This window comes from Bombina bombina, chromosome 5, assembly GCF_027579735.1.
Source record: "Bombina bombina isolate aBomBom1 chromosome 5, aBomBom1.pri, whole genome shotgun sequence".
NCBI lineage: Eukaryota > Metazoa > Chordata > Amphibia > Anura > Bombinatoridae > Bombina > Bombina bombina.
The window spans coordinates 461,726,777-461,741,444 of NC_069503.1; the positions used below are offsets into that span (position 1 = coordinate 461,726,777).

At 41.6% G+C, this 14,668-nt stretch overlaps 1 protein-coding gene across 1 annotated transcript in view; it reads left to right on the forward strand.

Annotated features, from left to right (window-relative positions):
* The window catches only part of MYRIP (myosin VIIA and Rab interacting protein), a 587,347-nt gene that overhangs the window by 550,883 nt on the left and 21,796 nt on the right, over positions 1-14,668 (forward strand). The window contains exon 12 of the mRNA XM_053715758.1: positions 10,573-10,734. Coding sequence (XP_053571733.1) covers positions 10,573-10,734 — 162 coding nt within the window. The remainder of the gene's footprint in view (positions 1-10,572; positions 10,735-14,668) is intronic.

Sequence of the window (14,668 nt, forward strand, 5' to 3'; positions counted from 1 at the left end):
AAAAGACCTAGGTAAGATCATACTCTCTCAAATCTGTTCACTAATCTTCCAACATACCATGAAAACATCGATCCCCTCTAGTATTTTGGAAATAAACCTCAAAATCTTGCACAGATGGTATTATACTCCGAGGAGACTCCATAAAGATTGGTTCATCTACCTCAGACTGCACAACTTCTTCTGTACCAACTCACACGCCAGAAATATGATGAGACCCCTTTCCAATTTTGAATCCTTATTTACACAAAACCCTCCTCCAAGACATACGATTTCCAAAATGTATAAAATACTAGTGCAAAACCAGCCTGGACAAATTCCGAGATACATGGAAAGTTGGGAAAAAGACCTAGGTAAGATCATACTCTCTCAAATCTGTTCACTAATCTTCCAACATACCATGAAAACATCGATCTCCTCTAGTATTTTGGAAATAAACCTCAAAATCTTGCACAGATGGTATTATACTCCGAGGAGACTCCATAGATTATTCCACACATCAGAGAATAGGTGTTGGAGATGTTGACATGTGGGAAGCGACATGGCTCACATGTGGTGGTGGTGTTCCTCCGTTCAAAACCTCTGGAGACAAATTATTGAAGAAATAGAACAAATTTTGGAAAAACAATTCCCGCTGGATCCTTTGATTCGGCTGTTAAATAAACTTTCAAAATTGAAACATAAACCAGAAATAAAACTCCTCACTATAATGATAAACAGTATTAAATTCTTAATAGCAAAAAATTGGAAGAGTAAGGAGGTCCCCCATATATCAATGTGGATACAAAAAACCTCAGAGTTAATAGAGATGGATGAATGCCACTATCTAAAACATGATAAAAGGACACCTATGCTGAAATAACAGGGATATGGGAAGTCTATAATAAATTATCTCAGCAGAAAAGATACAAAAGCACAACCTGGCATTGAACAATAGACATAAACACAACCCACCATTATAAGTTGTGGATCTCCTTTGGGAAATCTGAGTTTACACATATTCTTTCGTTTTACATCTAAACTGGGCTTAAAACTACGCTCTATTCAGTTTAAATGATTATTAGTGATGTCGCGAATAGTTCGCCGGCGGACATAGCATGTTCGCGTTCGCCGCGGCGGGCGAACATATGCGATGTTCGATACGCCCCGTATTCATCATCATTGAGTAAACTTTGACCCTGTATCTCACAGTCTGAAGACACATTCCAGCCAATCAGCAGCAGACCCTCCCTCCCAACTCCTGGACAGCAGCCATTTTAGATTCATTCGGAAGCTGCATTGTTAGTGAGAGGAGGGACAGTGTAGCTGCTGGTGATTTAATAGGGAAATTGATAGCTAGGCTAGTGTATTCAGTGTCCACTACAGTCCTGAAGGACTGATCTCATCTCTGCTGTAAGGACAGCACCCCAAAAAGCCCTTTTTAGGGCTAGATCATATTTCTTTTTTTTCCTGTGTAATCTAATTGCAGTTGCCTGCCTGCCAAGCCACTTGCCCAGTGCCACCAGTCATATCTGGTGTAACAGTAGTGTAAATTTAAAAAAAAAAACTTTTTGACTGTGAAACATCAGTCTGCTAGTGTAATCTAATTGCAGTTGCCTGCCTGCCAGCGTGTGTGCCAGGCCCACTTGCCCTGTGCCACCACTCATATCTGGTGTAACAGTAGTGTAAATTTAAAATAAAAAAATTTGACTGTGAAACATCAGTCTGCTAGTGTAATCTAATTGCAGTTGCCTGCCTGCCAGCATGTGTGCCAAGCTCAAAGCGTATACTGTGCCCACTTGCCCAGTGCCACCACTCATATCTGGTGTAACAGTAGTGTAAATTTAAAAAAAAAAAAATGTTGACTGTGAAACATCAGTCTGCTAGTGTAATCTAATTGCAGTTGTCTGCCTGCCAACGTGTGTGCCAGGCCCACTTCCCAGTGCCACCACTCATATCTGGTGTAACAGTAGTGTAAATTTAAAAAAACAAACTTTTTTGACTGTGAAACATCAGGCTGCTAGTGTAATGTAATTGCAGTTGCCTGCCTGCCAGCGTGTGTGCCAGGCTCACAGCGTATACTGTGCCCACTTGACCAGTGCCACCACTCATATCTGGTGTAACAGTAGTGTAAATTAAAAAAAAAAACTTTTTTGACTGTGAAACATCAGTCTGCTTGTGTAATCTAATTGCAGTTGCCTGCCTGCCAGTGTGTGTGCCAGGCCCACTTGCACAGTGCCACCACTCATATCTGGTGTAACAGTAGTGTAAATTAAAAAAAAAAAAAACTTTTTTGACTGTGAAACATCAGTCTGCTTGTGTAATCTAATTGCAGTTGCCTGCCTGCCAGTGTGTGTGCCAGGCCCACTTGCCCAGTGCCACCACTCATATCTTGTTTAATAGTAGTGTAAGTGTACATTTAAAAAAATAAAAACTTTTTGGACTGTGAAACATCAGTCTACTTTTTTTATGTCAGGCTCACAGCGTATACTGTGCCCACTTGCCCAGTGCCACCACTCATATCTTGTTTAATAGTAGTGTAAGTGTACATTTAAAAACAAAAAAAACTTTTTGGACTGTGCAACATCAGTCTGCTTTTTTGTGTCAGGCTCACAGCTTATACTGGGTCCACTTGCCCAGTGCCACCACTCATATCTTGTTTAATAGTAGTGTAAGTGTACATTTAAAAAAATAAAAACTTTTTGGACTGTGAAACATCAGTCTGCTTTTTTGTGTCAGGCTCACAGCGTATACTGTGCCCACTTGCCCAGTGCCACCACTCATATCTTGTTTAATAGTAGTGTAAGTGTACATTTAAAAACAAAAAAAACTTTTTGGACTGTGAAACATCAGTCTGCTTTTTTGTGTCAGGCTCACAGCTTATACTGGGCCCACTTGCCCAGTGCCACCACTCATATCTTGTTTAATAGTAGTGTTAGTGCACATTTAAAAAAATAAAAACTTTTTGGACTGTGAAACATCAGTCAGCTTTTTTTGTGTCAGGCTCACAGCTTATACTGGGCCCACTTGCCCAGTGCCACCACTCATATCTTGTTTAATAGTAGTGTAAGTGTACATTTAAAAAAATAAAAACTTTTTGGACTGTGAAACATCAGTCTGCTTTTTTGTGTCAGGCTCACAGCGTATACTGTGTCCACTTGCCCAGTGCCACCACTCATATCTTGTTTAATAGTAGTGTAAGTGTACATTAAAAAACAAAAAAAACTTTTTGGACTGTGAAACATCAGTCTGATTTTTTTGTGTCAGGCTCACAGCTTATACTGGGCTCACTTGCCCAGTGCCACCACTCATATCTTGTTTAATAGTAGTGTAAGTGTACATTTAAAAAAATAAAAACTTTTTGGACTGTGAAACATTAGTCTGCTTTTTTGTGTCAGGCTCACAGCGTATACTGTGCCCACTTGCCCAGTGCCACCACTCATATCTTGTTTAATAGTAGTGTAAGTGTACATTTAAAAAAAAAAAACTTTTTGGACTGTGAAACATCAGTCTGCTTTTTTGTGTCAGGCTCACAGCGTATACTGTGCCCACTTGCCCAGTGCCACCACTCATATCTTGTTTAATAGTAGTGTAAGTGTACATTTAAAAACAAAAAAAACTTTTTGGACTGTGCAACATCAGTCTGATTTTTTGTGTCAGGCTCATAGCTTATACTGGGCCCACTTGCCCAGTGCCACCACTCATATCTTGTTTAATAGTAGTGTAAGTGTACATTTAAAAAAATAAAAACTTTTTGGACTGTGAAACATCAGTCTGCTTTTTTGTATCAGGCTCACAGCGTATACTGTGCCCACTTGCCCAGTGCCACCACTCATATCTTGTTTAATAGTAGTGTAAGTGTACATTTAAAAAAATAAAAACTTTTTGGACTGTGAAATATCAGTCTGCTTTTTTCTGTCAGGCTCACAGCGTATACTGTGCCCACTTGCCCAGTGCCACCACTCATATCTTGCTTAAAAGTAGTGTAAGAGTACATTTAAAAAAAAATAACAGGCAGAGGCAGGCCACCCCGCAGGTGCCGTCGTGGTTGTGGTGCTGTGATTCCCTTTGGCCCTAGAATAATGCCCAGTGTTCAGAGGCCTCGTCCCATGAACTCGAAATGTTTTGAGGACATAGTTGACTTTTTAACACAGGACACCCAATCTTCTATAGCTTCCGCTCCGAACCTTGACGCACCATCCTCCTCCAGCTTATCTTCGGGCACCTCTCAAGTTACCACTCACCTGCCTGCTGCCACCACCAACACTAGCACCACAGCCGCTTCACTTGATCTGTCAGAGGAGTTATTTACACATCCGTTGGAAGAAATGAGTGATGCGCAACCATCTAACAGAGGATGTAGATAACAGTGATATGTCTCAGTCAGGCAGCATTACAGACATGGACGTACGGTGTGATGATGATGATGATGTTGTACCCGCTGCTGCTTTCTTTGTTGATTTGTCATTTACAAGTGAAGCGGATGATGATGACGATGCGTCCGTGGATGTCATGTGGGTGCCCGCTAGAAGAGAAGAAGAACAGGGGGAAAGTTCAGAAGGGGAGACAGAGAGGAGGAGACGAGTTGGAAGCAGGGGGAGGTCGTCGCAAGGAGCTAGTGGCACAGTCAGACAGCATGCATTGGCACCCGGGGTCAGCCAGACAGCACGCCAATCAACGCATGCTGTTGCCACCACCAGAATGCCATCATCGCAGAGCTCAGCAGTGTGGCATTTTTTTTGTGTGTCTGCCTCTGACAACAGCGATGCCATTTGCAACCTGTGCCAAAAGAAACTGAGTCATGGGAAGTCCAACACCTGCCTAGGCACAACTGCTTTGCGAAGGCACATGATCGCACATCACAAACGCCTATGGGATCAACACATGAGTAGAAGCAGCACACAAACTCAAAGCCGCCATCCTCCTCCTGGTCCAGCATCTTCAGCCACGTCAACCACTGCTGTCCTCCTTGCCCCCTCTCAACCATGCACCACTTCGTCTCTCTTCCGGAGCAGTTCCTGCTCATCTGCCCACAGTCAGGTGTCTGTCAAGGACATGTTTGAGCATAAGAAGCCAATGTCACAAAGTCACCGCCTTGCCCGGCGTCTGACAGCTGGCTTGTCTGAACTCTTAGCCCGCCAGCTTTTACCATGCAAGCTGGTGGAGTCTGAGGCGTTCAAAAAATTTGTAGCTGTTGGGACACCACAGTGGAAGGTACCCGGCCAAAATTTCTTTGCACAAAAGGCAATCCCCAACCTGTACTCGATTGTCACACCGGACCAGCACTCCTGTCCACCCTGAACGCACAGGTGGATCAGTGGCTGACTCCGCACCAACTGGAGATCGGCAAAGTGGTTTCTGACAATGGAAGTAATTTGTTGGCAGCATTTAAATTGGGCAAGTTGACACATGTGCCATGCATGGCACATGTGTGTAATCTGATCGTACAACGCTTTGTGCATAAGTACCCAGGCTTACAGGACGTCCTGAAGCAGGCCAGGAAGGTGTGTGGCCATTTGAGGCGTTCCTACATGGCCATGGCCACTTTTCAGATATCCAGCGGCGAAACAATATGCCAGTGAGTCGCTTGATTTGCGACAGCCCGACACGTTGGAATTCAACACTCCTAATGTTCGACCGCCTGCTCCAACAAGAAAAAGCCATTAACAAGTATTTGTATGACCGGGGTGCTAGGACAGCCTCTGGGGAGCTGGGGATTTTTTTGCCACGTTACTGGACGCTCATGCGCAATGCCTGTAGGCTCATGCGTCCTTTTGAGGAGGTGACAAACCTAGTCAGTTGCACCGAAGGCACCATCAGTGACATCATACCATTTGTTTTCTTCCTGGAGCGTGCCCTGTGAAGAGTGCTGGATCAGGCTGTAGATGAGCGTGAAGAGGAAGAGGAAGAGTTTTGGTCACCATCACCAGCAGAAACAGCCTTATCAGCATCGCTTGCTGGACCAGCGGCAACGCTGGAAGAGGATTGTGAGGAAGAGGAGTCAGAGGAGGAATGTGGCTTTGAGGAGGAGGAGAAAGACCAACCACAACAGGCATCCCAGGGTGCTCGATGTCACCTATCTGGTACCCGTGGTGTTGTACGTGGCTGGGGGCAAGAAGATACCTTTAGTGAGATCACTGAGGACGAGGAACGGGACATGAGTAGCTCGGCATCTAACCTTGTGCAAAAGGGGTCTTTCATGCTGTCGTGCCTGTTGAGGGACCCTCGTATAAAAAAGCTGAAGGAGAACGACCTGTACTGGGTGTCCACGCTACTAGGTATAAGCATAAAGTGCCTGAAATGTTACCGAATTACCGCAAGTTGAAAAGGATGCAGCAGTTCCAAAATAAAATAAAAAGTATGCTTTATACAGCGTATAAGGGGGATGTCACAGCACAACGGGAATCTAACAGGGGAAGAGGTGAAAGTAATCCTCCGACTCCCACGACCACACCGGCAAGGACAGGATGCTTTACAGACGTGTTGTTGATGGAGGACATGCAGAGCTTTTTAAGTCCTATGCATCGCCACAGCCCTTCGGGGTCCACCCTCAGAGAACGAATCGACCGACAGGTAGCAGACTACTTCGCCTTAACTGCAGATCTCAACACTCTTAGGAGCCATGAACCCCTTGACTACTGGGTGTGCAGGCTTGACCTGTGGCCTGAGCTATCCCAATTGGTGATAGAACTTCTGGCCTGCCCCGCTTCAAGTGTCCTGTCAGAAAGGACCTTCAGTGCAGCAGGAGGTATTGTCACTGAGAAGAGAAGTCGCCTAGGTCAAAAAAGTCTAGATTACCTCACCTTTATTAAGATGAATGAGGGATGGATCCCGAAGGGACTTACATTGGGCGATACATTAGAGTAAAAAAGGCCTGATGAGATGAGCTGCCTTGGGCTAAAAATGGTTCACACGCTGCTGTATTTTATCTTCGAATGCCGGATGACTTGAGTGACTTATCCGCCGCCAACTAGGGTTCAAGCCGCAATGTTTTAGGGCACTTTCTGCCTGGGAAACAAACATCAATTTTTCTGGCCGCTGCTACAGCAGCGGCTGCAACAATACCTAATTTGTCAGGCATGTGTACATGCCAAATTTTTCTGGCCTCTGGTGCTGCACTGTGGCTTCAAAAACCAAACCAAAAAAAAAAGGCACAAAACAGGGATTAAACTGATAGGAATAGTACTACTTAACACACCACTCCTATCTGGTGGCACAGTAGATTTCACGCGTAGTGCCCCAAATTTGAAGTAGAGGACCGACCAAGCATCTTTTTCCATCTCCCGGTTCCTAAAATCCATGCCATATACACGTCCCCTGGCGCCGCAAATGCCTCTGGGAACCTTACCATGGGTCCCAGACCGCACGTCTTGTAATTCTCTGTCTGGGAAATTATCTATCTATCAAATCTATCTATTTATCTATCAAATCTATCTATCGTATCTATCAAATGTATCTATTGCATCTATTGATCTATCTAATCTATGTATCTATCTATCTATCTATCTATCAAATCTATCTATCTCGTGGCCAGACTGTTTTGTGACAGCTACTTGTGTTTCGGCCAAATGTCCGTCGGCCAAATGTCCGTCTGCCAAATGTCCGTCGGCTAAAAGTCCGGCCACGATTGCACGCGCAGTGCCCCAAATTTGAAGTAAGAGGACCGACCAAGCATCTTTTTCCATCTCCCGGTTCCTAAAATCCATGCCATATACACGTCCCCTGGTGCCGCAACTGCCTCTGGGAACTTTACCATGGGTCCCAGACCGCACGTCTTGTAATGCTCTGTCTGGGAAATTATCTATCTATCAAATCTATCTATTTATCTATCAAATCTATCTATCGTATCTATCAAATGTATCTATTGCATCTATTGATCTATCTATCTAATCTATGTATCTATCTATCTATCTATCTATCTATCAAATCGATCTATCTCGTGGCCGGACTGTTTTGTGACAGCCACTTGTGTTTCGGCCAAACGTCCATCGGCCAAATGTCCATCTGCCATATGTCCGTCGGCTAAAAGTCCGGCCACGATTGCACGTGCAGTGCCCCAAATTTGAAGTAGGAGGACCGACCAAGCATCTTTTTCCATCTCCCGGTTCCTAAAATCCATGCCATATACACGTCCCCTGATAGGGGACGTAACAGGGATTAAACTGATAAGAATAGTACTACTTAACACACCTTATAATAACGCAGAGAGAGACAACACAGAGAGAGGAGTCTGAAGAAGAGGAGTCAGAGGAGGAAGGTTGCTTTGAGGAGGTGGAAGACCAAACACAGCAGGTGTTCCAGGGGGCTTGTTGTCACCTTTCGGGGACCCTTGGTGTTGTACGTGGCTGGGTGGAGGAAGAGACCTTCAATGACATCAGTGAGGACAAAGAACGGGACATGGCTAGCTTGGTATCCAATCTTGTGCAAATGGGGAGTTTGCGGTTGTGCAAATGGACTGTTTGCGGTTGTTTGCGGTGCGTTAAACGGGGAGTTTGGTCTGTCACTTTGAAGCGGGCGTAACCCTTACACTACCTGATCGATACAACATCATACCTCATGTTTTAAAGCACGTTATTCCAAACAATTTAGGAATGTTAGGTGATTTATGCCCTTTATGGATTAAAACCAGACTCTGCATCAACTATGTAATTTTACGTGGGAGTTTTGCCATGGATCCCCCTCCGGCATGCCACAGCCCAGGTGTTAGTACCCTTGAAACAACTTTTCCATCACTATTGTGGCCAGAAAGAGTCCCTGTGGGTTTTAAAATTCGCCTGCCTATTGAAGTCAATGGCGGTTCGCCCGTTCGCGAACATTTGCGGATGTTTGCGTTCGCCGTTTGCGAACGGAAAATTTTAAGTTTGAGACATCACTATTATTGTTATGGTTAAACCGGTTACTGTTTTTTTTAGTTAATTCATTATATTACCTAATGGTCCATAGTATTAAGAAAGATTTTCGAGTTTTCTACTTCTGGAAATGTGGCAATGTTAAGTAAGGATAACTCTTGAAAATTTATCAGCCAATGTATGTTTATGACAGGAGTTGCGATTCCATACTTTGTATCTAGAACCTTTGGTTTTTGGAAAATAAAGCTGATTAAAAAAAAAAAAAAAAAATTCTGCACAGAGATCCAGTGTTGTGCTTCTCTTGTGTTGTCATTTTCTACAATTTACTTTAAATGCTGTTTGGTCTACATATATACCGCTTTTAGGAGGCTCCCTTTTACTTAAAGGGACACTGAATCCAAATTTTTTCTTTTGTGATTCAGATAGAGCGTGCAATTTTAAGCAACTTTCTAATTTACTTCTTTTATCAAATATTCTTCATTCTCTTGATATCTTTATTTGAAAAACAAGAATGTAAGTTTAGATGTCGGCCCCTGGATTGTTCTTGCTGATTGGTGGATAAATTCACCCACCAATAAACAAGTGCTGTCCAGCGTACTAAACCAAAAATTGGCTGGCTCCTTAGCTTAGATGCCTTCTTTCTCAAATAAAGATAGAAAGAGAACGAAGAAAAATTGATAATAGGAGTAGATTAGAATTTGCTTAAAATGTCATGCTCTATCTGAATCATGGAAGAAAAAAATTGGGTTCAGTGTCCCTTTAAAGGAGGACTGGACACTTTACATATACAGATACATGGATATTTTATATGGACTGTATACTTTTTAGACACTTTTTATGACTTGTATCATTATTTTATTATTGTGTGATTAAATTATTTTAGGTGTCACATTATACATATTGTGCTTTCACGTTTCTTAAAGGGGTAGCGCTGTGTTATCTTTTGTTCTTACATTATTATTATTATATTAACAGCCAAAAGTGGTTAGAAAATAATCTTCAGGTATAATTTATAGCCAATGCCAATGTATTAAAGAGAAACCCATACAAAAATATTTCATGATTTAGATAGAACATACATTTTTAAACACATTTCCAGTTTACTTCTATTGTTAATTTTGCTTCATTTTCTTGGTATCCTTTGTTGAAGGAGCAGCAATGCATTACTGGGAGCTAGATGAGCACATCAGTAATCCAATGACAAGAGGCATATATGTGCAACCACCAATCAGCAGCTAGCTCCCACCTCCTGAGCCTACCTAGGTATGCTTTTAAACAAAGAATAACAAGAGAAGTAAGCATTTTTTTATTTCATGATTCAAACAGAGAATACTATTTTAAACACCTTTTCAATGCACTTATTTGATCTAATTTGCTTCATTTTCTTTGTATCCTTTGTTGAAGGAACAGCAATGCACTACTGGGAGCTATCTGAACACAATTGGTTAGCCAATGAGAAGAGGCATTCATGTGCAGCCACCAATCAGCAGCTAGGTCCCAGTAGTGCACTGCTGCCCTGAGACTACATGGGTATGCTTTTCAACAAAGGATGCAAGAGAAAGAAGCAAATTAGATAATAGAAGTGAAATGGAAAGTTGTTTTAAATTGCAATTGCATGCTCTTTCTGAATTATGAAAGAAACATTTAACCATTTCATACCAGAGACTCTATTTTCTATTAGTAAGGATTTATTTGTATGTTCTAAAGACTTGTTCAGTAGAGGTTAAATCATTTTGGTTTTTACTAGGTTTATCTGGCTGCCGGAACTGTATATGGGTTGGAAGGACAGCTCAATGACATTGAAGATTCTGCCCGCAAAATAAATAGCGTCACCACTGAATTAGAACTTGCTGATCTGGAAGACCAAGTTGCAACAGCAGCCGCACAAGTACATCATGCAGAGCGCCAGGTGATTTAACTTGCATTCTGTTGAATATGTAATTATCCCAGACACACCTTACTGTATTTATTTATGCTTCACAATTGCACCTATAATCACAGGTTGCTGATTTCTTGATATGAGAATATGTATATATTTATTTATTTATTTATAATGACACAATGAGTCCACAAATCATCTAATTACTATTGGGAATATCACTCCTGCCCAGCAGGAGGCGGCAAAGAGCACCACAGCAAAGCTGTTAAATATCACCTCCCTTCCCTCTAACCACAGTCATTCTCTTTGCCTACGCTAGAGCATGGAAGTGGTAAAATTAAGTGTTTGAAAAGATACTTCAAGCAAGATTTTATTATTTTTTAAGTAGTGCAAGATTGTGCTGCTTTGTTCTAGGGTGTAGCCGTAGTCCATATCAGTCTCTTCAGTAGAGCGGTGGTGGCTTTCAAGCAATGGGAACTTGTGGGACATAATTCTCACTGCGCCTCCCATGTAGTTAATGCTGCCCTAATACTGAAAGCCTGAGTAAGATTACTCAGGCCTAGATTTGGAGTTTGGCGGTAGCCGTGAAAACCAGCGTTAGAGGCTCCTAACGCTGGTTTTAGGCTACCGCCGGTATTTGGAGTCACTCAAAATAGGGTCTAACGCTCACTTTCCAGCCGCGACTTTTCCATACCGCAGATCCCCTTACGTAAATTGCGTATCCTATCTTTTCAATGGGATTTTTATAACTCCGGTATTTAGAGTCGTTTCTGAAGTGAGCGTTAGACATCTAACGACAAAACTCCAGCCGCAGAAAAAAGTCAGTAGTTAAGAGCTTTCTGGGCTAACGCCGGTTTATAAAGCTCTTAACTACTGTACTCTAAAGTACACTAACACCCATAAACTACCTATGTACCCCTAAACCGAGGTCCCCCCACATCGCCGACACTCGAAATAATTTTTTTAACCCCTAATCTGCCGACCGCCACCTACGTTATACTTTTGTACCCCTAATCTGCTGCCCCTAACACCGCCGACCCCTGTATTATATTTATTAACCCCTAACCTGCCCCCCACAACGTCGCCTCCACCTGCCTACACTTATTAACCCCTAATCTGCCGACCGGACCTGAGCGCTACTATAATAAAGTTATTAACCCCTAATCCGCCTCACTAACCCTATAATAAATAGTATTAACCCCTAATCTGCCCTCCCTAACATCGCTGACACCTAACTTCAATTATTAACCCCTAATCTGCCGACCGAATCTCGCCGCTATTCTAATAAATGGATTAACCCCTAAAGCTAAGTCTAACCCTAATACTAACACCCCCCTAAGTTAAATATAATTTAAATCTAACGAAATTAATGAACTCTTATTAAATAAATTATTCCTATTTAAAGCTAAATACTTACCTGTAAAATAAATCCTAATATAGCTACAATATAAATTATAATTATATTATAGCTATTTTAGGATTAATATTTATTTTACAGGTAACTTTGTATTTATTTTAACCATGTACAATAGCTATTAAATAGTTAAGAACTATTTAATAGCTAAAATAGTTAAAATAATTACAAATTTACCTGTAAAAGAAATCCTAACCTAAGTTACAATTAAACCTAACACTAGACTATCAATAAATTAATTAAATAAACTACCTACAATTATCTACAATTAACCTAACACTACACTATCAATAAATTAATTAAATACAATTGCTACAAAGAAATACAATTAAATAAACTAGCTAAAGTACAAAAAATAAAAAAGAACTAAGTTACAAAAAATAAAAAAATATTTACAAACATAAGAAAAATATTACAACAATTTTAAACTAATTACACCTACTCTAAACCCCCTAATAAAATAACAAAGCCCCCCAAAATAAAAAAAAAGCCCTACCCTATTCTAAATTACTAAAGTTCAAAGATCCTTAACCTTACCAGCCCTGAACAGGGCCCTTTGCGGGGCATGCCCCAAGAAGTTCAGCTCTTTTGCCTGTAAAAAAAAACATACAATACCCCCCCACAACATTACAACCCACCACCCACATACCCCTAATCTAACCCAAACCCCCCTTAAATAAACCTAACACTAAGCCCCTGAAGATCTTCCTACCTTATCTTCACCCTGCCAGGTTCACCGATCCGTCCTGAAGAGCTCCTCCGATGTCCTGATCCAAGCCCAAGCGGGGGGCTGAAGAGGTCCATGATCCGGCTGAAGTCTTCATCCAAGCGGGGCAGAAGAGGTCTTCCATCCGATTGAAGTCTTCATCCAAGCGGCATCCATCCGGAGCGAAGCGGCAGCATCCTGAAGACCTCCACCGTGGAACATCCATCCTGGCCGACGACTGAACGACGAATGACGGTTCCTTTAAATGACGTCATCCAAGATGGCGTCCCTCGAATTCCGATTGGCTGATAGGATTCTATCAGCCAATCGGAATTAAGGTAGGAATATTCTGATTGGCTGATGGAATCAGCCAATCAGAATCAAGTTCAATCCGATTGGCTGATCCAATCAGCCAATCAGATTGAGCTTGCATTCTATTGGCTGATCGGAACAGCCAATAGAATGCGAGCTCAATCTGATTGGCTGATCGGATCAGCCAATCGGATTGAACTTGATTCTGATTGGCTGATTCCATCAGCCAATCAGAATATTCCTACCTTAATTCCGATTGGCTGATAGAATCCTATCAGCCAATCGGAATTCGAGGGACGCCATCTTGGATGGACGCCATCTTGGATGACGTCATTTAAAGGAACCGTCATTCGTCGTTCAGTCGTCGGCCAGGATGGATGTTCCGCGGTGGAGGTCTTCAGGATGCTGCCGCTTCGCTCCGGATGGATGCCGCTTGGATGAAGACTTCAATCGGATGGAAGACCTCTTCTGCCCCGCTTGGATGAAGACTTCAGCCGGATCATGGACCTCTTCAGCCCCCCGCTTGGGCTTGGATCAGGACATCGGAGGAGCTCTTCTGGACGGATCGGTGTGATACCCGGTGAGGTGAAGACAAGGTAGGATGATCTTCAGGGGCTTAGTGTTAGGTTTATTTAAGGGGGGTTTGGGTTAGATTAGGGGTATGTGGGTGGTGGGTTGTAATGTTGGGGGGCTTGGGTATTGTATGTTTTTTTTTACAGGCAAAAGAGCTGTATTTCTTGGGGCATGCCCCGCAAAGGGCCCTGTTCAGGGCTGGTAAGGTAAAAGAGCTTTGAACTTTAGTAATTTAGAATAGGGTAGGGCATTTTTTTATTTTGGGGGGCTTTGTTATTTTATTAGGGGGCTTAGAGTAGGTGTAATTAGTTTAAAATTCTTGTAATATTTTTCTTATGTTTGTAAATATTTTTTTATTTTTTGTAACTTAGTTCTTTTTTATTTTTTGTACTTTAGCTAGTTTATTTAATTGTATTTATTTGTAGCAATTGTATTTAATTAATTTATTGATTGTGTAGTGTTAGGTTAATTGTAGATAATTGTAGGTAGTTTATTTAATTAGGTTTAGGTTTATTTGTAACTTAGGTTAGGATTTCTTTTACAGGTAAATTTGTAATTATTTTAACTATTTTAGCTATTAAATAGTTCTTAACTATTTAATAGCTATTGTACCTAGTTAAAATAAATACAAAGTTACCTGTAAAATAAATATTAATCCTAAAATAGCTATAATATAATTATAATTTATATTGTAGCTATATTAGGATTTATTTTACAGGTAAGTATTTAGCTTTAAATAGGAATAATTTATTTAATAAGAGTTAATTAATTTCGTTAGATTTAAATTATATTTAACTTCGGGGGGTGTTAGTGTTAGGGTTAGACTTAGCTTTAGGGGTTAATACATTTATTAGAATAGCGGTGAGCTCCAGTCGGCAGATTAGGGGTTAATGTTTGAAGTTAGGTGTCGGCGATGTTAGGGAGGGCAGATTAGGGGTTAATACTATTTATGATAGGGT